At 57.5% G+C, this 27104-nt stretch overlaps 4 protein-coding genes across 10 annotated transcripts in view; 3 read left to right on the top strand and 1 right to left on the bottom strand.

Annotated features, from left to right (window-relative positions):
- LOC126489288 (myeloblastin-like) overlaps positions 1-7203 on the top strand; it is an 8984-nt gene extending 1781 nt beyond the window's left edge. Inside the window, 5 exon segments of the mRNA XM_050123446.1 lie at positions 4198-4363; positions 4594-4739; positions 5432-5661; positions 5819-5894; positions 5897-7203. Coding sequence (XP_049979403.1) covers positions 4198-4363; positions 4594-4739; positions 5432-5661; positions 5819-5894; positions 5897-5976 — 698 coding nt within the window. The 3' untranslated portion in view covers positions 5977-7203.
- A 371-nt stretch (positions 7204-7574) lies between these two features.
- LOC126489243 (neutrophil elastase) lies at positions 7575-10482 on the top strand. Of its 2 annotated transcripts, none has more exons than XM_050123340.1 (5): positions 7575-7650; positions 9026-9182; positions 9299-9440; positions 9817-10050; positions 10135-10482. In XM_050123340.1, exons 2-5 carry the CDS (start codon positions 9088-9090, stop codon positions 10324-10326), a joined length of 663 nt encoding a protein of 220 aa, XP_049979297.1. In that variant the 5' UTR covers positions 7575-7650; positions 9026-9087; the 3' UTR covers positions 10327-10482. The 2 variants fall into 2 exon arrangements, with proteins under 2 accessions (XP_049979297.1, XP_049979296.1); XM_050123339.1 differs by lacking the exon at positions 7575-7650 and adding an exon at positions 8485-8595 and having other exon boundaries at positions 10135-10481.
- Positions 10483-12252: 1770 nt separating this feature from the next.
- On the top strand, positions 12253-14020 carry Cfd (complement factor D). Of its 2 annotated transcripts, none has more exons than XM_050123341.1 (5): positions 12253-12409; positions 12880-13036; positions 13124-13271; positions 13401-13658; positions 13814-14020. In XM_050123341.1, exons 1-5 carry the CDS (start codon positions 12355-12357, stop codon positions 13973-13975), a joined length of 780 nt encoding a protein of 259 aa, XP_049979298.1. In that variant the 5' UTR covers positions 12253-12354; the 3' UTR covers positions 13976-14020. The 2 variants fall into 2 exon arrangements, with proteins under 2 accessions (XP_049979298.1, XP_049979299.1); XM_050123342.1 differs by having other exon boundaries at positions 12284-12409; positions 12883-13036.
- A 1487-nt stretch (positions 14021-15507) lies between these two features.
- Med16 (mediator complex subunit 16) lies at positions 15508-26941 on the bottom strand. 5 transcript variants are annotated; one of them, XM_050123303.1, is made up of 15 exons: positions 26829-26941; positions 25907-26072; positions 25491-25598; positions 25186-25355; positions 22662-23093; positions 22134-22239; positions 20378-20533; positions 19602-19813; positions 19285-19491; positions 18429-18696; positions 17884-18017; positions 17004-17196; positions 16650-16866; positions 16072-16155; positions 15508-15822 (listed from the first exon to the last, which is right to left on the bottom strand). In XM_050123303.1, exons 1-15 carry the CDS (start codon positions 26904-26906, stop codon positions 15696-15698), a joined length of 2658 nt encoding a protein of 885 aa, XP_049979260.1. In that variant the 5' UTR covers positions 26907-26941; the 3' UTR covers positions 15508-15695. The 5 variants fall into 5 exon arrangements, with proteins under 5 accessions (XP_049979260.1, XP_049979262.1, XP_049979261.1 ...); XM_050123305.1 differs by having other exon boundaries at positions 18429-18639; XM_050123304.1 differs by having other exon boundaries at positions 19602-19810.
- Between the last annotated feature and the right edge of the window lie 163 nt (positions 26942-27104).

The following is a 27104-nucleotide window of genomic DNA, read 5'->3' as shown; positions in this document are numbered from 1 at the left end:
CCCTACCCACCCCACTGCCCCTGCCCTGCCCACCCCACTGCCCCTGCCCTGCTCTCTGTCCATCCCATTACTCAGTGTTTGTTTTCCCAAACTCCAGCTCAGCTCAAGGTTCAGAGTCTCCTTATGGGAACAGCAAGTTTCAGGCCTAGTGGCCACACACAGCAGATGTTTCTGCTCCACAGAGGTGCCCTGCACGAAGCCAGGCATGGTGGTGTGCCGCTCTTGGGCAGATGAGGCAGGAGAATTGCTATGAGTTTAAATAACTCCTGGGCTGCACAGTAAGACCCTGTCTCAAAACAAAACCAAAAACAGCCAGGCGGTGGTGGTGCACACCTTAAATCCCAGCACTCTGGAGGCAGGAGGCAGGAGGATCTCTGTGAATTCAAGACCAGTCTGGTCTATAGGAGCTAGTTCCAGGGCAGGCTCCAAAGCTACAGAGAAACCTATCTTGAAAAAGAAAATCAAAGAAAAGAAAAAGTATTTGGTGTGGCAGGTCCATTCCTGTCATCCCACACCCAAGAAGATGAGGCAGAATTGTTGTGAGTTCCAGTCTAGCCTGGGCTACAGACTGTACTGCAGTCAGAATGTGTCTCAAAAACAAGCAAATGAAGTAACGCATACCTATGATTTCAGCACTCGGGAGGCAGAGGCAGGCGGAATTCTGAGTTTGAGGCCAGCCTGGCTACAGAGTGAGTTCTAGCACAGCCTGGGCTACAGAGTCTCCATTTCAAAAATGGAAACAAACAAGTTACAGAAAGGATGGTAAAAGTGGCCCACGCAGGCTCAAGGACATCACTGTCCACCAGTGTTCAGGGAAAGGGGTGGACCAGTCCCCTTGGGGCAGCCCTTCTCCATAGTTCCTGGGGCACAGGGCACAGAAAAGCGGCAGTGGAGAAACCCAGAGGGGGACACAGAGACCTAGGGGAGCCTTGGGCTCAGTTTCCCTGTCAGTAGGGGAGGAGCTTGGGTGACCTCTTAGGAATTCTAGTGTTGAAGGAAGGTCCTGGGAGAAGGAGGAAGCTGTGGCAACCAGTGTGACCGGCAGGGGATGAATGGGGGAGGAGGATTTGGGGTCTTCCAGGTAGAATCTCCACATGGCTATGAGGAGCTGGGCTCTGGTGGCCATATGGCCTAGCTGAGAGATCTGGATGTCAGCAGTGGCTAGGGAGCCTTGGCTGGTTTAAGATCAAGGGCAGGAGGCTGAACATCGTATCCTAAAACTCTGCTGTAATCCCAGCATCCAGGAGGCTGGACCAGGGGGATCAAAGTTCCTAAGTCCTAACCCCAGCACTCAGGAGACAAAGGCAAGCACAGCTCTATGAGTTGGGGGCCAGCCTGGTCTACATGAGATGTTGTCTCAGAAATGTCCGAGAACAGAAGGTCCATTCAGTCCTCCCCAGGACGGGACACACTGTGGCACCCGAGCGATGGAAGGTCACTAAGAAGTCTCCCTGAAGATCAGAAGACGCTGGTGTCTCAGCCTCATGAGCTCAAGCAGGAGGAGGTGTGGGATGAGGAAGAACTTTGGATGGTGCCATTACTCTGAACCAACACTGGACCCAGAGTCTCCCCAGCCGTTGGGTTGTGTAAGAAGTTTTCCTGGACCCATGGACCTCTGCCAGCGAGGAGGCTGCGTTTCCAAACGAAAAAAACCACACAACCTCCCTCTCCCTCTCTCTCTCTCTCTCTCTCTCTCTCTCTCTCTCTCTCTCTCTCTCTCTCTCTCTCTCTCTCTCTCCTAGTGCCAGTCTAACTGGTCAGTAGTTTCTTGCTCTTTATATGGTTTATTATTTTACCTCAATTTAATTAATTACCTTCTTTATTTGTGGGCTGTCAAGATGGCTCAAAGGGGAAAGGCATTTGCCGCCAAACCTGACTACCTGAGTTCATACCAGAGACTCATATAGATGGGAGGGAAGAATTGACTTCTGAGAGATGTCCTTTGACACACGCGCACGCGCGCACACACACACACACACATACATACGCACGCATGGGGGGGCATGTAGGAAGGAAAGAATTAGTTAATTTTTGTAGTACTGGGGTGGAACCCAGGGTCTCACATCCTAGGCAAATACTTCACCATCCCCCATTCCACTAGCTATATTCCAGCATTCTGAGTTTAGACTGTTTTATAATAAATGGATATGTTTGCCCTGTGATCCCAGCACTTGAGAAATGGAGGCAGGAGGGTTGATGTGAGTTCTGGGTCAGCCTGAGATTTAACAAAGGGGGCGTGATGGGAAGAGAAGGGAAGGGAAGGGGAGGGGAGGGGAGGGGAGGGGAGGGGAGGGGAGGGAAGGGAAGGGAAGGGAAGGGAAGGGAAGGGAAGGGAAGGGAAGGGAAGGGAAGGGAAGGAAGGGGGCTGGGAGATAGCTCAGTGGGTCAAGTGCTTGTGGCACAAGAGAGGATTGGGATTCTGGTCCTCAGAACTGTCCCTGCCCCACACCTGGTCAAGAACTCCATGGTGGAGACAGCCTGCTTGTATTCCCAAGTTTGGGTGGGAGCAGGGCCAGGCAACGACAGGGATTCCCCGCTCCACCGCAAGCAGCAGCTAGTGAGTAGGCTGACTGAAACCGTAGGGTAAGTCCTGCCTCAGTGTGTCAGGCGGTGAAGACCTGAGGAACATGTCTTGGCCACCTCAGGCATCTATGTGCATGTGTGTCTACACATCTGCCTGCGCAAAAATTAAAATGAGAGAAAGAAACAGAAAAAAGCTAGTTATTTTTTTAAAGATTTATTAATTTATTATGTATGTATCCCTGCATGACAGAAGAGGGAACCAGATCTCATTACAGATTGTTGTGAGCCACCATGTGGTTGCTGGGAATTGAACTCAGGACCTTTGGAAGAGCAGTCAGTGCTCTTACCCACTGAACCATTTCTCCAGCCCCAAAGCTAAAGTTACTTAAAAAAAGAAAGAGAGAGCCCGGCGGTGGTGGCGCACGCCTTTAATCCCAGCACTCGGGAGGCAGAGGCAGGCGGATCTCTGTGAGTTCGAGACCAGCCTGGTCTACAAGAGTTAGTTCCAGGACAGGCTCCAAAACCACAGCGAAACCCTGTCTCGAAAAACCAAAAAAAAAAAAAGAGAGAGAGAGAGAGAGATAGAGAGAGAGGAATAGGAAATGATCCCAGTGTGAAAGCAAAGCCCAGGCCGCAGGAGGCTGGGGCAGGGCGGAGGGGAGTTCAAGGCCAACCACCAAAAAGGGAACACACACTACCACACTAAGGAGAAATAATAATGATCCCTAAAGAGAAAACCCAAGCAGGATATGACCAATCAGATCACAGGGCCCTGTGGCTGTCAGTCAAGGCCTCTTCCAGGACCCTCAGCATGCAGTGGGTGGCAGCTGGCTTCCCACGCCTCCAGAGAGACCCCTTTATCCTGCCTTACTGCATACTCTCCTGGGCCCCAAAAATGGAAGGAGGAAGTGGAATACCCAGCCCTGCCGGCCTTCAGCCACCTTTCAACGGCTCCCCACAGAGCTGGGTATAAGAGGGGCTCAGCAAGCAGGGGGCCAGGAGCCTGGCCATGGCCAGAAACCACCCATCCCTTGCTGGGTTCATCCCTTCCTCCTGCTTGCCCTGGTCTTTAGCGGTGAGTAGGGGTCTGTCCATCAACCAGCACTCTCCTGGCACAGCTGGGGATACCAGGGCACCCCTTGGCTAAGTGCTTGGAAGGAGAAGGATGAATAGGGAGAAGCCTAGGTCTTTGGACAGGGTCTTATGTAGCCAAGACTGGCCTTGAACTCACTTTATAGCCAGTTTGGGCTCCTGAGCCTCGAGTCTCACCTCCCCAATACTAGCAGCAGGCTGCCACCACCGTGCTGGCTTTCTGTGGTGCTGGAGATGGGTTCCACGGCCTTATGGGTTCTGAACAAGTGCTCTGCCCACTGAGTTGCAGCACAGCTTCACTCCCTTGATCGTTTTCTGTTAGAAGTCTCTATGACTGTGCTACCCAGAGGCCCTTGCTGTAGGGGGGGTGGATTTCTAGGGTATGCAGAATTGCAGAAACTGGGATTAGTGGCGCAGCCCTTTAATCCCTGCACAGGCGGGATCTCTGTGAGTTCGAGGCCAGCCTGGTCTACAGAGTGAGACACAAAATAATAACCATAGGTTCAAGCCAGGACCCCCAAATCCTCCCCAGGCATGGGTCTCCCTGAGGCCATAGAGCTGACTGACACCTTCCTCCCTCAGGTGCAGTCCAGGCCTCCCAGATAGTGGGTGGACATGAGGCTCAGCCCCATTCTCGGCCTTATATGGCCTCCCTGCAGCTGAGCAGGTCCCCTGGGAGCCACTTCTGTGGTGGCACGCTGATCCACCCGCGGTACGTGCTGACGGCTGCCCACTGCCTGCAGGACATGTGAGTACAACAGCCAGGGGCCAGTGAGGAGGCTGCAGGGCTTAGCTGACCCACCAGGCTGGGTGCCCCGTAGTCACTTCCCCTCCCAGTCCTTTCCCTCTCTCCCGGCCTCAGCTCTGCCCCAGTTTCTACTCCAGGAAACTACCATAAAGCGTTCCTCTCACCTAGACGACCCTAGTGAGGGGCTGGGTCCCTGTAACAGACAAAATTCCACGACCCTGGCCCCACAGCCCCTGGCAGCTGGTGACAGTGGTGCTGGGTGCCCATGATCTGCAAAGCCAGGAGCCTGAGCAGCAGAAATTCACCATCGTTCAGGTCTTCCAGAACAACTACAACCCTGAGGAGAACCTCAATGACATACTGCTCATTCAGCTAGGTCGGCCCCGCGGAAGACACCGGGAGCATGAAGGTGTCAGTGTCTCAGCTTCTGCTCCAGCTGTGCTTCCTGTCTGGTGCGCTTGGTTGGTGGCCGCAGTTAGGGTTAGGGTTGAGGCTACGTTTTGGTTACTGTTGGGGCCATGGCTAACGTTAGGGTTATGGTCAGAAACGGAGCCTGAGTCAGGATTAGGGTTAACGGGGGGGGGGGGGGGGGGGGGGGTGGGGGGGGGGGGGGGGGGGGGGGGGGGGGGGGGGGGGGGGGGGGGGGGGGGGGGGGGGGGGGGGGGGGGGGGGGGGGGGGGGGGGGGGGGGTGTACAACAGTCAGCCTCACCGCCGGAAACCTTCCCTCTGCATCATGCTGTAGGAACAGACAGCTCTCTCCAGAGAGTTTTTCCTGAGGAGCTGGGACTGAGCACCAACAAGGCTTCAAAGCTCTCCACAGAGTGGGGTATTCAGTTGAGTTTTTGTTTTTTGAGACAGGGTGTCTGTGTAACAACCCTAACTGTCCTGGAACTCGCTCAGTAGACCAGGCTGGCCTCGAACTCACAGAGATCCGCCTGCCTCCCAAGTGCTGGGTTTAGGGCATGAGCCCCCACCCAGTTGTTGCTGTTTAAGTGCTCGGCCTGAAAGAGATGTTAGGTCCCTAGGGTGGCGGGTGGGGAAGAGGCCTCACATCTTCTTTTCTGCAGCTGAACCGGCCAGCCTCGTGGGCGAGAAGGTGGCGCTGGCCTCGCTGCCCCAGCAGGGCCAGTCGCTGGCCCAGGGCACCCAGTGCCTGGCCATGGGCTGGGGCCGCCTGGGCACCCGCGCGCCCACGCCACGCGTGCTGCAGGAGCTGAACGTCACGGTGGTCACCTTCCTGTGCCGGGAACACAACGTGTGCACGCTGGTGCCACGGCGGGCAGCTGGCATTTGCTTCGTGAGTGCTGGGCTGGGCCGTGGGAGGCGGGGCCTGTGATTGTGGGGCGGGGGCCGCTCTGTGGGGGCGGGGCCTCTGGTGGAGCTTGACTCTTCCCAAGTGGCCTCATCCCGGCTGACTTCGGTCAGCTTGGGGACTGATCACTCTTCTGCCTCAGGGAGACTCGGGCGGCCCCTTGATCTGTGATGGCTTTCTCCACGGAGTCGACTCCTTCGTGATCCGGGAATGCGCTTCCCTCAGTTCCCCGACTTCTTCGCCCGGGTGTCCATGTACGTGGATTGGATCCACACGGTGCTCCGGGGCGCTGAGCCTTGAGCTACCCTTCTGCACTCCAGTCTGTCTGGAGCAGGGTGGTCCTTCCAGGCTTTTCCTCCAGCTGGATTCAGCTCCGCACCCCCTGGAGTGGAGCCAGCTCTGTCCCCCAGTCCATGTGACCTTAGTAAATCTGAGAAGTATTTAAAAGCTGTCTTCTGTCTGTCTTACTTCATGTGGACCTGGGATGTGGCCAGAGCCTCGGTGTCAGGAGGCCGGGAATTTACCACAGGGGTGGAGGGGAAGCCAGGCTCACTCCGAAACCGCAGCGGTTGGATTCAGCACCCCCTTTGCTTCTCATCTCCGTGTCTCAATTACCCTAACTAGAACCGGGACACACCCAGACGTGGATGTGGGGCTGGTGGGGTTTGGTGAGGTGTCCCCCAGCTCCGGACTCCTTGAAGCCCGGGCTCTTTTCACACCACAGTGGGTAGGGGCTGGGCTTCTCGGGGCCTCACGGTTGTGATCCTGTCAAAGCAGATAGGAGGCCTTCCTGGTGGAGGAGGCAAGGTGGACGGCAGTGGGAAAGCCGGGAGCAGGGGCCGGGACCCAAGGGACGGGCACAGCGAGGCCAGAAGAGCAAGGGGCAGCCGTAGAAGCCTCGGGTTTTCCCCAGCGGCAGGGAAATGAGCTGGGGCCAGCACAGGGAGGAGGGAAAGAGGTCCCAAGCCGGCCCTGGAAGGGTGAGAGAGGGACGGTCTCCACAGGGTCTTAGGAAGTGGGAGTGGGCTGCTCTCTGACTTTTCTTGGTGCCGCCATTTGGTGGCGCTGTTCCGGGGCCACAGGCTTATTCCTTCTCTAACATTGCTTTGGCTTTGGGAGAGTCTCATGAAAACCAGGCTAGCTTCTAACTCCCTACAAAGCCGAAGACCCTCCTGCCTCCACCTCCCAAGTGCTGGGATGACAGGTGTGAGCAGCCACTCCGGGGCTTGGTGCGCTCCAGGAGGGCAACTGCCCACTGAACCCCAGCCTCTTTTCAATCCTCCAACTCCTGGGGATGGGTCCCCAGTGTGTCACGCTGTGTGCAGACTGTTTCTTATGGAGACACTGGGGATCTGGGGACACTAAATGGAGTCAGAGAAGAGCCTGAGCTCAGAGGGGTTACCTCAGGGCCTGGAATTCCACAGCAGAGGAATATGAACCCGAATGCAGACCTAACCTCCGCAGCATGGATGAGCACAGCATACAGGTGGTGCTCAATCTCAATAAGTGTAGCTGCGGTGAGACCTGGTCTCCTGATCTTGTTTGCCCTGCCCTCCCCGCCAGGCAGCAAGGGATGGTGTATACAGCAGGCACTCACTGTCGAAGAAAAGGAGTCGAGTTAGCGTGTATCTGGGTGAAAGAGGGCAGCTGTCCCCACTGGGATCCCAGGCACCCTGGCCACCTGCCCATGTTCGTTGGGCTCCACCCCACCATGCCCGATCCTAGAGTTGGGACGTTGGTTTTGCAACAGCCTTGGCAGCAGCTCCTGGAAGAGATGGGAGGGGAGCTGGCCACAGAGTGGGGGGAGGGCTGGGGCCCCCGAGTCCTGTCTCCTTTGTGGGAGGGGAACCCACAGTCTGGATAGCGATTCCTTCTCATGGGGACCCAGGCATGGATGGGGTCAGATGGGAGTGAGCTCTCCACTGTGAGGAGCGACCCGCAATTTAGGGGCTGAGCGGCTGCAGCGTGAACCAGGTTAAGATGACCCGTTGTGCTGGGCATGGGCCTTGCATGGGCATGATAGCGCCACACACCTTTAGTCCCAGTGCAGGGCAGGCAGAGCAGGTGGATCTCTGAGAGGCCAGCCTGGGCTAAGTAGTGAGACCTTTTCTCAAGCACACACAGACACACTCACCTGTCACTGGGTGGGTAGAGCTGCCATGTCCCTCAATTTTTCTGGTTTAAGTAAGGATCCAGCCAGCCACTCTGTCACCTCAGGAAAAAGTCAGGCTGGCACTGGCCCCTTTGAAGACCCAGAGCACCACGCGTTGCTGTTATTATCACGCCTAAGGCAAACTGAGGCAAAGGACTTGGCCTTTAGATATAAGTAGTTGGGTACAGGGCGCCAAGCTGAGCCTGGAGGGCATGCCTGCCATCCCAGCACTCAGGAGGTGGAGGCCGGGAAACTAAGAGTTTGAGGCCGGCCTGGGCTACCTGAGATCCTCTTTTATTTATTTATTTATTGGGACACAGTTTCTCTGCGTAGCCCTAGCCCTCGTGGATCCTGCTGTAGCCCAGACTGACCTTGAACTCACTGAGATCCACCTGCCCGCCTGCTGCTTCCCAAGTGCTGGGATCAAAGGTGTGTGCCACCTCTGCCCGGCGTGAGGGTCTAGTTTTTAAAAAGGAGGAGAGAAAAGGATGGCTTGCTGAGTGTTCATTGCTATTCAATAGCAGGGATGAAGCTGAAGTGGGGACCCCAGGGGGCACACACCTCTCCATGTCACCCCCACCATCCTGTCCCCAGGGAGGAAGTGGGGCTGTGGCCAGCATGGGGCAATTCAACGGCCTCTGGCTGGGCTATAAGTATGGCTGTTAGGTAGGGGCGTGGGAAACCACGAGAGCACAGCCTCACCATGGCTCTCAGCCGATCATCCAGCCCAACTCTGGCTCCGGTGCTGCTGTCCTTGCTCCTGGGTGGTGAGTGCGCATGGAGGCGCAGCCACCCCACTGACCGCTTGTCCGGCTCCACTGTCTTTCCTCGGGTCCCCCAGGACTTTAGAAAGACATGGAGGTTTCTGGTGGGCAGGGCACTATCAGGAAACGGGGGTTCTTTTTGTTTATTTCTCTGTGTAGTTTTGGAACCTGTCCTGGAACCAGGCTAGTCTCGAACTCAGAAGATTCACCTGCCTCTGCCTCCTGAGTGCTGGCATTAAAAGTGTGTGCCACCATTGCCGGGCAGAAACAGGGGTTCTAAGCCTGGGGGAGGTGCTTAGGTCTCAAGTCCAGGAGCACCTGGGCAGGTCCTTTATCCTCTCTGCCTCAGTTTCCCTCATCAACCTTCTGAATTCTCATTAAGGGTTCAAAGAACTTGGTGGCTGGGACTCATTCTTCCTCCCTGTGTCCCTAGGTCCAGTGCTGGCCTCAGAGATTGTGGGTGGACAGCCAGCCCAGGCCCACGCTTGGCCCTTCATGGCGTCCCTGCAACGACATGGAGGTCACTTCTGTGGCGCTACACTCATCGCCAGAAACTTTGTCATGTCAGCAGCCCACTGTGTGAACGGCCTGTGAGTCCTGCCTCCACCACTCCCAGACCTCAGCATCCACATGGGCCAGAGTGGGGAGGTCAGGTGGGGCCTCCCACCCACGCTCCTCCCTCCTTTCCCCTCTTGGCTGTCTATAGAAACTTCCGGTCGGTGCAGGTAGTGTTGGGGGCCCACAACCTCCGGCGTCGGGAACCCACTAGGCAGATCTTCTCGGTGCAGCGGGTCTTCGAGAATGGCTTCGACCCCTCGCGTCTGGTGAATGACATTGTAATCATGCAGGTGAGCTTGGGAGTCCGGGAGGGTGAGCTTCAGGTGAAAAGACTTGAGAAAAGCGCAATGCAGAAGGGTCTGGGTTGCGGGGACGGACACACCTGGGCAACTGCAGCCACCACCCCCTGACCCTGTTCCAGCTCAGTACAGTGGAGAAAAACCGTTCTGTGGGCCAGATGGTGAGGGTGCGGCATTCAATTAACAAACGCCTGTATTTTTTGTGCCTCTCCACTCACTGACCCTGCGGCTCTGGGGATCCTGGGGGAACATTCGTTTCTTCCTCGAGTGCGTCTTGGGGGCAGGGCACTAAGGAAAGTGGGGACACACGATGCCCAACGTGGCCTGTGACTCCTTCATGGTTTCTAAGTCTCTCCTCTCACCACAGCTCAATGGCTCAGCCACCATTAACACCAACGTGCAGGTGGCCCAGCTGCCTGCCCAGGGCCGTGGCGTGGATAACGGCACTTCATGCCTGGCCATGGGCTGGGGCAGGCTGGGCACAAACCGACCTTTACCCAGCGTGCTCCAACAGCTCAATGTGACGGTGGTAACAAACCTCTGCCGCCGCCGTCTGAATGTATGTACGCTGGTGCCGCGGCGGCGAGCAGGCATCTGCTTCGTGAGTGCCCAGGAGGGACTTGCCAGTGCGGGGTATGGGCAACGGGGCCTCGAGGTCCAGTCTCTGACCTTGATGCTTCCACAGGGGGACTCTGGAGGACCTCTGGTCTGTAATGGGCTTGTCCAAGGCATCGACTCCTTTATCCGTGGGGGCTGCGGGTCTGGATTGTTCCCAGACGCCTTTGCGCCTGTGGCCGAGTTCGCAGACTGGATCAACTCCATTATCCGCGGCCATGATGACCACCCCAACACTCACCCCAGAGATCCCGAGAGCTAAGACCTGCCTTCCTCTCCCTGCCATCAACCTCATCCATGATGACCGCCCCATACCCACCCCAGAGATCCCAAGAGTGGGACCAGCTGATTGGCCCATCCCCTCAGCTGCTCCTGGCGGCCCTCAATAAAAGCAATGTTTCCTTGGTACACAGGATCTGGTGTCTGTTGACCATGCCACAGAATGCAGAACAGAGCCACTGCCCTGTGTGAGGGGCACCTCCTGGGGTCACTGCCTCGTGTGAGGGGCACCTCCTGGGATCAGTTGCCGAGTTGGGGCAAAGTCGCAGCAAAAGGCATGTTCTCCACTTTGTACAAAAGGCTATCACTGCCTGGCTGTGGTGGCACAGGCCTTAATCCCAGCTCTCGGAGGCAGAGTCAGGCGGATCTCTGTGAGTTCGAGGCCAGCCTGGTCTCTAAGAGCTAGTTCCAGGACAGGCTCTAAAGCTACAGAGAAACCCTGTCTCGAAAGAAGGAAAAAAAAAAGTTATCACTGAGACACTGAGATGACCGTTGTGGTCAGCACTCAAGAGGAGGCAGAGGCAGGAGGATTGCCATGAGTTTGAGAACAGCCTGGCCTACACAGTGAGACCCTGTCTCAAAACACATAGAGGGGCTGGAGAGGTGACTCAGCAGTGCCTGGGGGTGGTTCACAACTACCTATAGCTCCCGTTCCATTCCAGGGGCCTCCACATCCTCCTCTGGACTCTGTGGGCACCAGGCATGCGACGCACCACCCATACACATAATTAAGAACAATAAGGACTGTGAGGCTGCAGAGTGGCGAAGGTGCCTGTCCCGGGAAGCACATGGTGGAGGGAGACTCCTGCGAGCTGCCACACAGCACATGGGACATCGAAATAAAGAAAGCATGCAGGTAAAATGAGAAGTGATCCGCTTCCCATTAGCCTGTCTTCTGTCCCACCCCACTAGGGCAGGCCTCCAAGTGTGTGGAGGCTCAGAGTTGTTTGCTGAAGTGTGTCCTATTGGCCTGACCCTGGGTGGTAGCCAATTTTTTTTTTTTAATTTCTCGGGTTTCTTTTTGCACAATCTGGATTCTGTCCTAAAAGGCTTCTGATTTTGTTTTGTTTTGCTTTTGAGACAGGGTCTCACTCTGTAGTCCAGGCTGGCCTCGAACTCACAGAGATCCTTCTAACTCTGCCTTCCAAGTGCTGGGGTTGAAAGCCTCAGGCACCAGGTGGCTTCTGATTTTAATAAAGCAGACTCCTGGGGTTCTGACATCACATCTGCAACACTAAGTTACCCCCAAAGAGAGAACTTACTACTCTGTGAGGAACTGGTTCGCGGACCCTCCAAGCCCCCCACCTCCTCCCTCCACTCCGGAACCCACCCTAGGAATTAGCAGAGAGGCGGACTGTGACCTAGACACAGCCAGTCAGACCTTGATTAACATGAGGGTCAGATTTTCCAGTGAGGGTCCCTGCACCGCGACAGGGAGCAGCCTGGACAGGGAGCAGCCTGGGCAAGAAAGGCAAAGGATGTCAGGGATCAGGTCATACCTGAAGGCAAAATCCATAGGACTTTCCTTTCCATTTCCTTCCCGCCAAGCTACTGAGGTGTGGGCCCCTCACGGCCACAGGAATGTTCCCTGCCCCCACCGACAAACAACCTCTTTCCAAGTTGGAGGAGGGAGTGTGGGAGGGTAAAAAGATGGAGACATGTTCGCCAGCTGGCCTCCTGCTGCTGTTGCGACAGACACCATGCTGGAAGGACAGTTACTGGGTCAGGGTGCTGGGTGGTCCAGCCTCCCACCCATCCCAAGTGCTGTCACCTTCAGGATGGGCACTGGCCGGGGTCCCAGGCAGGAGGGAGAGGAAGGATCCCCGTGCACATCGAAGGTTTATATGAGCAGTCCCAGAAGGGCCACACACTCAAATCTGAAAGAGTAGATTCCCAGTTCCCTAGTTGGCTCTCTGCCCAAGAGGCAGACTGGGGGTGGGAGGCACTTGCCCCATAAAATAGACCCCGAGGACCAGTGCCTGGGTCAGCATCTGGACTCATTAGCGTCAGAATGCAAAGTTCTGTGTGGCTCGTGGTTCTGGTGGTCCTGCGGGCGGCTGAATGTGGTGAGTGGTTCAGAGAGGGACAGCTGGATACAGCAGCAGGCCGGCTCACCATAGGGGCGCACTCCTGCAGTCACACACACCAGTCTGCAGTCTGAGTTCCTGGACTCTGAATCTGAAACCTGTAGGCTTTATAGAATTAAAGAACTAGAATTCACCTTGGGGCCAGTGAGCAGGCTCAGTTGGTAAAGGGGTTGGTGGCCAAGCCGGAAGACCCGAGTTTGATCTCCTGAACCCGCATGGTGGAAGAAGAGACGGGATCCCCTGCGAGCTGTCTTCCGGCTACCACAGATTCACTGTGGTCTTGAGGGGTGTGCACCCACCCACCAGGCTTCTGAGTTTGCAGCATCTCGAAGTGTATTTTACAGAGATGGATGGGGTTCTGGATCTGGAGCAAACGGGAGGGGGGAGGTGGTGTCTGGCGTCTCTCTGGGTGCAGCCCAGACTAATCATAGTGCACCCACCTTCCTCAGCAGCGCAGCCCCGAGGCCGGATCCTGGGTGGCCAGGAGGCCAAGGCTCATACTTGGCCCTACATGGCTTCGGTGCGGGTGAACGGAACACACGTGTGCGGTGGCACCCTAGTGGATGAGCAGTGGGTGTTGAGTGCTGCGCACTGCATGGACGGAGTGTGAGTGGTGGGGGTGGGGGAAGGGAGAAGGTGGGGCCTCCGGAGGGTGCGACGTGGATCTGAGGTGGGCCCTCGTCATGTCCCCAGGACCACGAATGAGATTGTGCAAGTGCTCCTAGGTGCCCACTCCCTGTCGATGCCTGAACCCTCCAAGCGGCTGTACGACGTGCAAAGCGCAGTGCGTCACCCGGGCAGCCGGTCCGACCACATTGAGGACGACCTTCTCCTCTTGCAGGTGAGGAAGCCGGGTCCTTCCTACCCCCTGGGTTCCACTCAGGGTCTACCCTCGACCCTTCCTCCTGCACCTCCAGTCTATTTCCCAGCCCTGCCCCCTACCATGACATTACTCTTCTCCCACCCTTAGCTGTCCCAGAATGTCTCGCTGGGCCCCTACGTGCACCCTCTGCCCTTGCAACGCGAGGACCGAGACTTGCCCCCTGGAACGCTCTGCCATGTGGCCGGTTGGGGTGTGGTCAGCCACGCAGGGCGAAGGCCCGACGTCCTGCAAACCCTGACAATGCCAATCATGGACCGTAACACCTGCAATCAGCGCGTGCATCACGACGGGGCCGTCACCAAGAACATGATGTGTGCAGAGAGCAACCGCAGGGACACCTGCAGGGTGAGTGGCAAGGGTGGGTGGAACCCGAGGGTCTGCAGAGGCCAGGAGGAGCGTGGCTTGCAGGAAGAGTGGGTGGGGTTCAGGAGCCCTGCAGCTGCAGGGAGCCAGTGGCTTGGCTATTGGGCGGGAACGTCACTCGCGGCCCCACCCCACAGGGAGACTCCGGTGGCCCTCTGGTGTGCAGAAACACGGTCGAGGGTATTGTCGCGTGGGGCTCGCGAGTCTGTGGAAACCGCAAGAAGCCGGGCGTCTTTACCCGCGTGTCGACCTACATAGATTGGATCGAAAACGTCAGGAATGGTAACTTAACGATCTGAGGGGACCTCGGAGACACGTGTCTCACAATAAATGCATTTGTCTGAGCCCAGTGAGTCTTTATTGACTGCCTGCTGCACGCACACACCTGGGAGGCTTAAGACAGGTAGTTCCGTGTTCAGCCACACGGAGGCGCGCGTGCTCTTTCAGGGAACCGTGGGGCCTGGCCCACTCCTACCCCTCAGAGGTCAGACATCACTGCCAAGATGCTCTGAAGCTGACATAAACACTAAAAGGGGAAACTGAGGCACAGAGAGGCCATAAACAAAGGCTGGATTCCGACCCAGAGCCCACACTGAATCGTTGAGGAGGGAGTCAGTGATGTCTGCAGTGCTACATGGGCTGGAGAGCTGTGGAATCAGCACCCCAGGCCCCCCGCAGGTGACAACGGGCAGAACCCAGAGTCAAGCCCCATGCCTTTCTCCCCGGAGGACAGATACTGAAACATCGACAGTCCCTTGGCCTCCCGTAGGTATTGGAGACTGGGCATCTGAGAGGTGAGGTCACTCAGGACCTTGCTAGGAATGGCAGTAGAACTGGAGCCTGGACCTGAATTTTGGTTCTGCCAGGCAGGTTCATCTTTATGAACAAGCACTTACTGAACGCCTACTGTGTGCCCTCCCCAGGCTCCAGCAGAGGGGTGGGCACAGGCACAGGCAAGCCCCAGCTGTGTCTCCTCAGGAGGCTGGCATTTCAATGCCATTTATCCCACAACCCCAGATACCCATCATGCAGCTGCTCCTTGCAGTTCCCCACAAGGCTTGGAATCCACTAACATGGCCAGCACTGCAGAGAAAGGATGTGAGCAGCTACGCAGGCTGGTGAGGAGGAAGGGAACTTACACACAGGATGGCTGGTCATTCCAGCGGCCATGCTCCCAGCCATGGGAAGTCAAGGATGGCTAGAGCAAGGCCAACACGCCCCACGCCATGCTGCTGGCTTCTGCTGGCAGAGGCAGTACCCTAGGGCCAGCAGTGGCCAAGTGGCCATCCCGGGATATCACAAAACCCTGAAGGGAACACACCGGTCTCCCAGGCTCTTCTGGATGTACAGTGTTCTAGGACGAAATGGGAGCACTGCCTGCTATCTTAGCACTCAGGAAGGAGAGACAGGAGGATCAGGAGTTCAAGGTTATCCCCAACTATATAGGTTCCAGGTTGGGGGTCCCCACCAGGTCCAGGTCCTGCTACCATGTCTGGCTATGGCTGCACTCACAGGTTGTGTCGGAGCACGGTGAGCTGGAGCCAGGGCTTGAACACAGCCCTCCCCAGGCTGGGCCACGTGTGCCACTGGCCTGCACTCTCTGCTCCACAGGGGCCAGGGGGAAAACAAAACCAATTACCCAGCTCCATGAGGCCAGGACCTGGTTGCCAGTGACTGCAGGGGCAGATGCTATGGGGAGACTGAAGGCCGGACCCTGGAGACCAAGAGCAAAGGCTGCCAGAAACCAGATGAGAGGCAGTGGGGAGGGGGAGCCTGCTAGGGCACACCTGTGGGCAAGAGTGGGGGGACTGTGGTGATAAATGGGCCTGGATGACAAGAGAACTTTATTGGGCCCACCTTCCGCTCCTATAGGCCTAAAAGGGAAACTGAGGACGACATCCCCAACCTGGACAGGGACGTATGGACTGTGGACCTTTTGAAGGGTGGACACAGACCAACTCCTTCAAGCTCTGTGTGTGGCCTGGGTGTGACCATGGGACTTGAGGCTCCCGCGTCTGCTCAGGGACGGCTGAGGGGCACTCTCCGCCACAGCCCCCCACACAGGCAGTTCTTGATCCAGCGCTGCTCCCACTGTTTCACGGCTGTCGTCTTGTTGGGTGACCTCAGCATGGTGACACAGCCACACCTGGGGAGCAGGGGCTGCTGACACTTGCCCTCCCACCACTTTGCCCGCCTCTGCCTGCAGGGATGCGAGCAGGCAAGGAGGTGCACCCCAAACCACACCCCAGTACAACACAGGCTACCAAGGAGGTGCACCCCAAACCACACCCCAGGTACAACACAGGCTACCAAGGAGGTGCACCCCAAACCACACCCCAGGTACGACACAGACTACCAAGGGCCTCATGAAGCTGCCTGGCCAGCAGACCCTCACCTGGTACAGGCTTTACACTCCTCGGTTGGGTAAGCGCCCAGGTGAAGCCTCCGGAGGTGGTCAATCTTGGGCTGGCCAGGGGCCCTGGGGATGAGAGGGAGTAGGGACATGTTGGCTTCTGGTGTATGACCCTGAGGCTTAACAGTAAGACACAAGAGCTGATGGCCATTTCCTGGTGAGCTAGGACCAAAGTTTCTCTAGAAACCTTCCAAGCATGGCTGAAAATGGGTTGATGGGAGCAGAGGCCTCACTGTGTGACGGTCACAGCAAACCCTCTCCCGGTGGTGAGAGCTGGCCTGGTCCACCCGGTGGGAGCTGCACTGCAGCCTCCACAAACCAGAGAGTGGGAAGGAAATGAATTCTACCCCCAGAGCTGTGCACTCAGCGCTGGAGGCAGGAGGACCAGCGCTCAAGATCACGTTCCTCCCACAGAGTCTGAAGCAAGCCCGGGCTCCACTGGACAAAACCAAACACCTCTACACACACAGCAAAGGTGGAACACAAAGTTCTCACTGGGGCAGAGACCCGATGAGAGACCCTGTGGGGTGGAGACCGAGGTGGGTGGGCAGCAGGCACACCTGGCAAGGCCGTCTAACTGCAGGGTGGAGGAGCTGCTGGGCAGGGTGGGCGCCCTGCCGAAGCGCAGGCGCAGGGGTTGTTTGGGCTGCAGGCAGCTGACCAGGCCGTCGCTGGCGGGAAGCCAGTCCAGGTTGGGGACCAGCAGCTGGCTGGGCAGCAGGCAGCACTCATCCACCAAGCCCTCGTCAGGTTCACTGGCTGGGCCCTCGTCACGGCCTGTAGGGAGGGGTCGGAGGTCACTGCACTGAAACAGCCTTCCCCGGAAGCCACTTCGTCACCCACACGGCACTGGGGCAGCCTCCCCAGGGTCCTGCCCTCTGACGGGCTGGTCTTTTGGTGGGAGGATGTCTCACAGCAAATCCACAGCTTGGTGAGCAGCCGGAAGAGCAGGGACATGCTGTCCTGGGTGTCCGAGGTGGCCGTGTAGACGGGCAGGCAGCTGGGCTTCAGCAGGCCCCAGATGCGGATGACAACCATCAACTCCCGCAGCATTCCCAGTGAGGCGCCATCACGCAGGAAGCTGTGCCCTGGCCTCAGCGGGGAGCCCTGTGGTGGGGACCCTGGGTGAAGTCTGAGACAGTGTGGCCTTTACCACAAGGGTAGGCACAGAGGCCGGGGGAGGCCAGAACTGCGCTCAGTGCCCTACAGACCACAGTGGCTCACAAGTGACCAACCAGTCCAGTGTTTGTGGTGCTGGCAGGGACCTGGTGGACACCAACCCAGACTTAACCTTCCACAGAACCTAGGAAGCCAGGGGCTTGATCTGTGACAGACAGGGAGGAGGAGTCACTGGCTCTGGGGCCAGGAGCCGCCCTAAGCAAAGCTGCCTCAGCAAAAGGCTAGGACACAGTGGCCTCTCAAAAACACAGCCTGGAGGGCTGGAGAGATGGCTCAGAGGTTAAGAGCATTGCCTGCTCTTCCAAAGGTCCTGAGTTCAATTCCCAGCACAACCACATGGTGGCTCACAACCATCTGTAATGGGGTCTGGTACCCTTTTCTGGCCTTCGAGCATACACACAAACAGAATATTGATAAATATTAAAAAAAAAAAATATCTCCCTGGAGCAGGGAGATCAGAGGGGAAGCTGAGGGGGAGGAGAGGGGGGGACTGGCTCACGTGGTTGGGCAGGCTGGCTGGGGGTGTGGGGGGCTCACCTGGTTGGGCGGGCTGGCTGGGGGTGTGGGGGGGCTCACCTGGTTGGACAGGCTGGCTGGGGGTGTCAGGGGGCTCACCTGGTTGGGCAGGCTGACCAGGAGGTAGAGCACGAAGTCCCCCACCCACTGTAGCAGCTGTTGCAGAGCCTGCAGAGTGTTCATGTCCAGGACAAACTCCTCTGTCTTCAGGTTGATCATGACCTTGTCGATGTCTGTGGGGACAGTACCGGGTGGTCAGGGAGACGGCCACAGGCCACGGGTCCCAGGGCAGGGCAGGGTCCTGCCCATGTGAGGTGGCGGGAAGTCACCACCGCAGCCGTGCAGGAAGCAGCATCACACCGCTCTGAAAGAGCACCGAGAGCACAAGGAAAAGCCTGGCTCCAGTGTGAGATGCTTCGTGACAGGACCTGGCACAGTCCAGGCTGGCCCCTGACTGGCTTTGTAGCCAAGGATGACGTTCAGCCATCTTTGTGTTCCACCACACCTGGTTTACACTGGACAGGCCTCAAACATCCAAGAACATTAAGGATATGAAGACTGCACAGGGCTGGGCCCCTCTCCAGCACCCACCTCAAGGGCCGATTATGATTAAATGGTCACCATGGTCCTTGCCAAACACTCACCGACATCGGTGATCTTGGCGCAGATCTCAGCCAGGCGGTCCCCAGGGCTCTTGTCAGGGGTGTTGAGGAAGTGGGGGCGCAGCAGTGACTTGAGGGTGGACGTGATGGCCATGAGGAACAGTTTGGTGTGGTAGTCACACACACGCGCCACCGTGCAGGGTGACAGCTTGCATAGTGAGGCCTTCATGGCCAGGATCCGGGTGGAGAGGACCTGGGGGGGCACAGCCGTGAGTGGAAGGGCTGGCAGGCTGGGGCTCACACTGAAGGCCTAGAGCATGGGACAGTGGGAAAAGAGCCACTTGCCAGACAACTGGAAGCAGGTGGGTCCTCTCTCTGGGCTTCCCTCAGCACTGTAAGGACACCTACTAGCAAGGGTGACAGTGGCCAGTTATGAGTCCCCACACTCTGCTATGCTTCCCGGTCTTCCCTGACCACTTCATTCTGAGGCAATGTCTTGCTCTGTAGTCCAGACTGACCCCAAAATCATGATCCTCCTGCCTCAGTTTCTGGAATGCTGGGCCCACAGGCTTATACCCCCCTCCTACACTCTCGCAGGCTAGTCACGCTCAGAGTCACCCTCTGTGAATGGCCATCAGCTCTTCCCTTGCCCTGGTGGCTAGTGGTCAAGACCTCTGGCAGCCCATGTAGTCCCGTGACGCCCACCTTTGACCAGTTCCACGGAAGAACAGCGTAGACAGACCTCTGAGCTTGGGGGAATGAGGATGAAGGGGTGATTCAAGCTACTCCCCAGGATCACTGACTGACGGGCGCTGCAGGGGGCCTGCCAGGCCCTGGGCCCTACCCACAACCCCACAGAGGGGAGGCAGTAGGAGGGACGTTTGCGGGTGAGACCCACCTGCTGCAGGGCGGGCTTCTGGCGTGTGTACTCCTCATGCAGCCGCTCCACCAGGCTCTGCACCATGCCGGGTTGCACGTGCAGCAAGATGTCCCACCAGTCGTAGCCGGTCACCATGCAGTACTCCAGCAGGAACAACAGGTGCTGCAGGGCCAGCTTGGGCTCCAGCGGGTGGCCCAGCGACGGAGAGATACGCAGCATGCTGAGCTGGGGGGAGGCTGTGCTGAGGGGACACTGCCTACCCAGCCTCCCCTCCTCAACCTGCCCTACCCACCCCTTACCAACCACCCCTCCACCCTCCTGGTCTGGGCACTCACCTTCCCGTGATTGTCAATGCCCACCAGGGCCAGTGACGTCCAGGACAGCTGCATGGCTTTGAAGTGTATGGCTGGGCCTGTGGTGCGGGGGCGCTTCAGGGCGGGTTCATCCAGCGAGCGTGGGGCCGAGCTGTAGAGCACAGCCATGGTCTGCAGCGACAGCCGATGCACCACGTGCACACTGCCGTCCTGGAAGGCCAGCGCCAGGCCTGCTGGTGCAGGAGTGTGGTCAGGGCGGGGCGGGCAGCCCCATAGTGACCTCAAGAACCAGAGAGCCCCCGGCTCTGTCCCAGGGTCCTCCTTAGGCTTGGTAACCGCCCCCACCTCTAGGGCACTCTCCCGTCACTTGGGAGAGAGCAGGAGAATAGGACCTAGATGCGCAGAGGAACTCCATCTCACAGCTGAGCAGCTGAGATAGCACGTGACTGACTTACAGGATCTGAGCCCTGGACCGTATATATACTCTGGTGATTGTATGTGTCTATCTCTGCAAAAGGGTTCTACCCCATGCTCCCAACTCACTGTCAATTAGCCGTAGCTCTTTACATGTGAAGGGCACAGCTTTCTGGTAACCGGCTACAGCTGTAACCATGTTAATCAGCTACAGTTCCTTACACGCTAAGGAACACAGCTCTGGGGCGACACATCAAGGAGCGCAGCTATCTGGCAGTTTCGGGACCTAGTTTCTGAGGGACAGTCCACACTCCCACAGCACTCAGAACCCACCTTCCCACCCCAGGTCCAGGTGCTCGGGGGTGCTTCTGGGCCTAACATACCGAGGCCGGGATAGAACTGGGTGTCGCTGGCCACCTTGAGGTCCGTGTTGGTGAGAGAGATGGGCAGTTTGGGCAGTGCCACCGCTGACACGCGGTCCAGGTCGTTGGTGGCCGACAGGATCCGCCACTTGAGGATCATGGGCTGTTTGTCACCAACTGGACAGTGGGACAGGAAAAGGGGGTATGGGAGGGGTACAGAAAGACCACCTCAGGGCAGCATGGCCAATCAGAGCACTTCTCCTCCCCTCCAGCCAGGTGACCTGAGGACCAATAGGAGCAATCCAAGGATTTTTCTTGTTTTCTTTGAAACAGGGTCTCATGGAGCCCACAGTGGCCTTGACCCCTCTACTGACCCTTCTGCCCCCAGCTCCTTGGTGCTGAGATGACAGGCACTCCCCACTATGTCCAGGTCACTGCTGGAGATGGAGCCCAGCCCCCGAGTGCTCTGGCTTGGACGGGTTATCTATACGTCAGTCTCCATCTGTGAGACCAGTCCTGACTCCACAGAGAGCACCAGCAGGTATCACTCCCAAAGGACACTGAGGCCAGAGCAGCTATAGCCTCCTGTTTAAAGTGGTCAGGGCACCCTGCACTGAAGTCTGCCCTCACAAAGGAGTCAGGAAGCAGAGGTAGAGGCAGGAGGACAGCTGACAGGGCTACAGAGCCCAGGACTTTTCTCAAAACCCAAACAAGTCAGTGTCCAATGGCAGCCAGTGGTCCCTGCCACAGACACCTCTTGTCACCATGGTCACCGAGCCTCAGCCTGGCTGCCAGGCACCACCCACTGAGCAGGAGATCTAGGCCCTGAGCCAGATGCACAGCAGGCGGCGTGCACAGAAAAGGTTCAGTGGGCATGTGTGGCGGGGTGTGGGCCTAGTGCGTGAGGCCCTGCCCGGCCAGACTGCGTGACTCACAGCCCTCTGCAGGCAGCACAGCGGGACGCCATTCACATTTAATTACTCGCTGGCCACAAAGGGCAGTTTGCGGAACTGCAGCGAGAGGCCTCTTGACACAACCTCATTAGGCCTCCAATTAGGTCCTCCAGCCACCGTCAGAGCCACCAGGAGTCCATTAGCGCTCTGCCCGCTCCCTCTCACCTTCCTGTCTGTACTGGGGACGGCCATGCCAGGGCAGCCTCAGGGAAGGAAGGTGCCCATCTGTAAGCAAGCGTGGGTGTGGGTGTGGGAGACCACAGAGGGTTACAAGAGGTGCTCTGAGGAGGTGATCTGGTACCGCCAGCCTCCTCTCTGAACTGGGGTTCGCAGAGTGTCTTGACTAGGGGGCCTTGACTGGGGAGGTGAGCTGGTACCGCCAGCCTCCCTCTGAACTGGGGTTCACAGAGTGTCTTGACTAGGGGGCCTTGACTGGGGGGCCTTGCATCCCACTCCAGCCAGGAAGACAACAGCCTCCTGGGCTATGCAGTTCATCTCAGTGAACTAACAGGGATCAGGAGGCCAAGGTGGGTGCAGTTCTGTGCATTCAAGGCCAGCCAGGGACACACAAAGACCCTGTCTCTCTCTCTCCCTCTTTTTTTTTTTTTTTTTTTCTTTTGGTTTTTCGAGAAAGGGTTTCCCTGTGTAGCGATGGCTGTCCTGGAACTCATGCTGTAGACCAGGCTGGCCTCAAACTCACAGAGATCCGCCTTTCTCTGCCTCCCAAGTGCTGGGATTAAAGGCATGCACCACTGCCGCCCGGATAAGACCCCGTCTTGAGATAAACCCCCAGATTCCACAAGATGAGGAACCCAGAGACTGACCCACAGGCGAGATCTGCTGGAAGATGTTGTTCACAGGCAGGCCCTCCTTCCGCAGGGACCAGCACTCCACCAGGCTGCTGCTCTGGCTGGACGCACACAGGAGCACCTGGGGGAGTCAGTGAGGACACGGCTCACACTGACTGTCAGCACAAGACTGCAGGGCCTTCAAGAAGTGGGGGGCTCCTGAATTCACAGACGCAGTGGGAACTCAGTGGGAAGAGAGCCCCAAAGATGGGACAGGACATATTCTAAGTCGGGCAGAGGGGACTCATGAGAAGGACTCAAGCTGAGGACCCTGACTGGGGACTTGCCTAGACCATCCAGAGCCTGACTTCACCTCGGGGTTGTGAGGCAGGATGGCCGGAGGCAGACAGAATGGAGACACTGTGCTAGCTCTGAAGGTGGAGAAAGGGGCCCAGGGATGTAGGGCCTCAGGGGCCCTACAGTGGGCCACCACCAGGGACCCTCCCTGCCCCACCAGGTCCCTGTCAGATTCTGCCCCCAGGCTGGGGATGAAACCTTGCTTACCTGCTCAGACATATCTCGAGCCAGGAACTTGAGGTGTGTAATGGCGGGGAACCTGTCCTTGCGGTTGGGGTCGGTGGTGCAGCGCATGAACAAGGAGGGCAGGATCTCCGTGTCAATGCGGCACTTCTCGCTCACCACACTCACGCACACCTTATAGAACTTCACAGGTGACGCGCTGCTGCCATCTGCAGCAGCCACCACAATGTTCCCGCCACCCGTGAAAGCGATGTCGGCCAGCGCCACCCGGCCACGCAGCCGGCACAGGCTCTCTGTGGATGTCAGCACCTGCCCGCTTGGCTTCAGCAGGGACACAGTCACCAGGCCGCTGACTGTCACTGCAATCCAACCCTCCATGGGCTTGCCACCAAACAGCGTGAGTGATGGAGAGAATTTTACACGTGAGAACTTCTCCCCGAAGCTGGAGGCACCTGACTGGAGGAGGAAGGAAGGGCTTGCTCAGACCCTTGGGGTCCACGTTCGCTGATCCCCACAAGCCCAGAGCACTGTACGACGGGGCCTTCTAACTCTCGGTCTCCTCTTCTGTAATGTGCAAGCAGTGACATTTTTCTCTGGGCATCAAATTTGGCCCCGCAGTTTCTCTGTTGTGACCTCAAGGCGCAGTCTCCGCCTGTGCCGCAGAGGCAGCAGCTGGGGCCGTGGACGCTGCCTGTGCAGTGCTGCCTCTGCACCACTCACTCTCGTCCGGACGTCCACACTGGGGTCATTTACATACAAAATGCACCTTGTTTACTCGAGACAGGGTATGCAGCCCAGGCGGGACACAAAGTTATGATCCTCCTGCCTCAGCCTTCCAAGTGCAGAAATGACGGGCATGCACTACCATGACGAGAGCAATAAAACTCTTTTTACGTTAACTTTATAAGACTTATAGCCAGGCTCACTATTTATATAGTGGTGCACTCCTTTAATCCCAGCACTTGGAGGTAGAAGCAGGCAGATCTCTGAGTTTGAGACCAGGCTGGGCTACAGAGTGCGTTCCAGGACAGCCAGGGCTACTCAGAGAAACTCTGTCTCAAAAAACTGGGGAAAAACAAAATTTATTGTATTTTATGTGTCTGAGTGTTCTCACACCACACGAGTGAGGTATCCATGGAGGTCAGAAGAGGGAGTTGGATCCGTGGAGCTGGTATTACACGTGGCTGGGAGCCACCATGTGGGTGCTGGGAATATAACCCAGGTCCTTTGCAGGGGCAGCCTGTGCTCTAACCACTGAGCCACCTCTCCAGTCCCTACATTGAATTTGTGAGACAGAGTATCAATGTTCGGCCCTGGTTGGCCTGGGACTGGCTATGTAGATCAGGCTGGCCTCAAGCTCAGAGAGGGCTAGCCTCCTGAGTGCTGGGTTGGTCTGTGTCTCTAGGTCCAGCCCTGTTATCTATCTATCTATCTATCTATCTATCTATCTATCTATCTATCTATCTATTTTGAGGCAGGGTTGCTCTGTGTAGCCCTGGCTGTCCTGAAACTTGCTCTGCAGAGCAGACCAGACTGGCCTTGGACTCTGAGATCCGCCTCTCAGATGCTGGGAATTAAAGGTGTGCCCCACCACCACCTGGCCCACCCAATCTTTTTTGTAAAGAGTTGTATTGGGTAGGTGCTGTGGAATATGACTTTAACTGCGTGTCACAGTTGTTTAACTATCTGTTTGACCTTGCCTGCCTAAGGCTCCTGATTTATTTAGTAAAGAGACGGGGGGCTGGCAGAAAATAGGTAGGCGGGAATCTAGGTGAATCTAGGCAGAGAAGAAGGAGGGAGACTAGCCTGGGGCCAACTAGGCAGCGAGGAAGTAGGCCCTGCAGGATGAAGGCAGGTGAAAGCCCGGAGGCTGAAATAAGTTCTAAGAGCTAGTGGGGCACGTCTACTCTAAGGCCAAGTGTTAGTAATCAATTAAGTCTCCACGCCATGATTGGGGAGCTGGCTGGTGTTAGTAATCAATAAGTCTCTACGCCATGATTTGGGAGCTGGCTGGTGTTAGTAATCAATAAGTCTCCACGCCATGATTTGGGAGCTGGCTGGTGGCCCAAGAAAGCCTGTGACAGGTGGGCGTGGCCTCAGCAGGCACTGCAGGGCTACTGGGCCCCGTGGAGGTGCACAATCATGGCACCAAGGCCTAGCCACGCTCCCTTCCTCACAGGCGGCCACCTCTCCTGCTCTACTGAAGAAACGGATTCTCAGAGTCCAACTCTGCTGGTGTCCATTTCTCTCTCATGCGGAACGCCAGCTTACATACGGACAGGGAATTCTGGGTCACCACTAAACCAAGGCTGACTGGGGTCTGAAGGCCACATGGCAGCCATCTGTAAAATGGGATGTCACTGACACAGCTGTCTGTTAAACAAGGTCAAGGGGCCATCAGCGAACGGGGAGGCTGGGGGGGTAAGAGCAGCAGTTAAATCTGTGTTTGCGGGACAGGAGCTCAGGTATCCCACTGCGAACAGGGCAGCATGAGCTGGGCCTGGAGCCCCTCCACCCCGTGCCCCTCCGTCCGCAGTGGGTCTCTCACCTTCTCCACGTGCAGCGCCAGCTTCACACCGTTGTGCAGCCATGACAGAGCCACGATGGGGTCCCCCTCTACCTGGCTGCCCACGGAGCTCTCCCAGCTGTTGGCCAAGTGGTCAGCCATGCTCCAACATTTGATCCGCCCGTCAGCATCGGCCGACAGGAGCCGGGAGCCTGTGATGACAGAGCTGCGTCAGGAGCCCTCCTGATGGACACGTCGACTCTGGACTCCCAGCGGGCCCCCTGGCCTGAAGAAGGCAGTCCTCGGTGCTCAGGGCTCGGCACCGACAGCAAACCTGGCAGCCTCACCTGACTGGTCCCATTCCAGGCAGGTGATGGCCTCATTGTGGCCAGAGTTGACGGAGTGCACTTCCCAGGGATGCTCCGTGTCTAGGATATGGATCATGTGTGTCAGGTCTGCAATGGATGGAGAGCAGGTAAGGTCAGTGTGGCTCACAGTACCCCGTTTCACCTCTTCCCTGGGTGCTCCTGCTCCTCTACGCAGCTAATCCTGTGGGCAGGGTTATCCAGTGCGACCACAACATCCCCTTCCCACCAGCACTAGAGCTGGAGGATGGTGGCTTCTCTAAACCCTCTAACTTGTAACAGAGAGCCTGGCTCTGCCATCGAGAGCCTTTCAAACTGGGTCACACGTGTATGGAAATCTGAGATCAACACCTGGCACAGCCCACCTACATGGCCTGGTGAAGGGGACGGACACTCACCCTGGTCGTCATTTCGGAGGTCCGTGGTGAAGGCGATGAGGTTCCTGCAGGACCAGGCACAGGCCAGGGGCAGCGACGGGCAGTACGTGCTCTTGGCCCACTTCTCCCACTCACACACGTAGGCCAGGTCCATCATGCCCACCGCACCCAGCACGGTCCCTGGCTCCTGGGAACAAGGAAAACCCCAAGACCCCAGCTAACGTGGGTCTAGGCCACTGAAGCCCGAGTCCTGCTATAAACGCCGGGCCTAAAGTCACCCCTCCCTACCCACCTATCACCCGCCCAGATCTCAGCCCGAGCTTAGCCTCCAAAAGCACTAAGCACCCCCCATAACCAGGCACCACCCTACTCCTTCAAGTCTGGGCCTCAACCTACACTCCAAGTTTAGGCCCTACGCCCCGCCCCCGCCTAGTAGCTCAGGCCACGCCCCCTACAAGTTAGCACCCAAGGCTGCGTCCCAAGACCTAAGTCTTAAACCACGCCCCTCCCAAGCTTCTGAAGCTGCACCCACTCCTTCTGAAACCCTAGGTGCCGCCGCCAAACCAACTACCGGCGACGGACCCTCTTAGCTATGGTTATCGGGCCACGCAACCCTCCATCAGCATCAGGCCGGCAGGCCACGCCCACACCCCATTTAAAGGCCGTTCCTTAGACCACGCCCCCTCGAGCAGCCTCACTTCCTCAGGCCACGCCCCTGTTCCGCAGTCTCTGGTTGGCGGTGCTCTCAGGCTCCGCCCCTCCGCTCGGGCCGCGCCCCCTCCGCAGCCTCGCAGCCGCAGGCTGCCCCACCATCTGCTACCCAGCAGGCTTTGCTCCCACGCCCGCCCTCTGACCCTGCAGGCTCCGCCCCTCGGCCTTCCGCTCGCCGGCCTCACACGGATTGCGCCGGCCACGCGTCCAGCGGCCTGCACGTTGCACTGACCTGTCCACCCCGAGCGCTCAGTCGGCCGGGCGGTCGCGGTCCACACTCGCCCCACCGCCCGGTATCCGGCACCGCCATCTCGGACCGCGCCGGCCCCCTCGCACAGACTTCTGGGAAAGCCGTGGCTCCGCCCCTACCCTGTTAATTTGCATATAGCAATTCCTAGTATTCATTGCGACTCTTTGTGCGATAGAAGACAAATTATCTCTCATTTCTGATCACTAGCTACATCTTACATGATAACGTTTAGTTTTATACAGGGGAAAATTAGAGACA

The sequence above is a fragment of the Alexandromys fortis genome, unplaced genomic scaffold (assembly GCF_014885135.2).
Source record: "Alexandromys fortis isolate MF-2015 unplaced genomic scaffold, M_Fortis_MF-2015_v1.1 scaffold_221, whole genome shotgun sequence".
In the NCBI taxonomy this organism is placed as follows: Eukaryota; Metazoa; Chordata; class Mammalia; order Rodentia; family Cricetidae; genus Alexandromys; species Alexandromys fortis.
The sequence above is the reverse complement of the archived record's forward strand: the minus strand, read 5'-3'. Positions and strand labels throughout refer to the sequence as shown.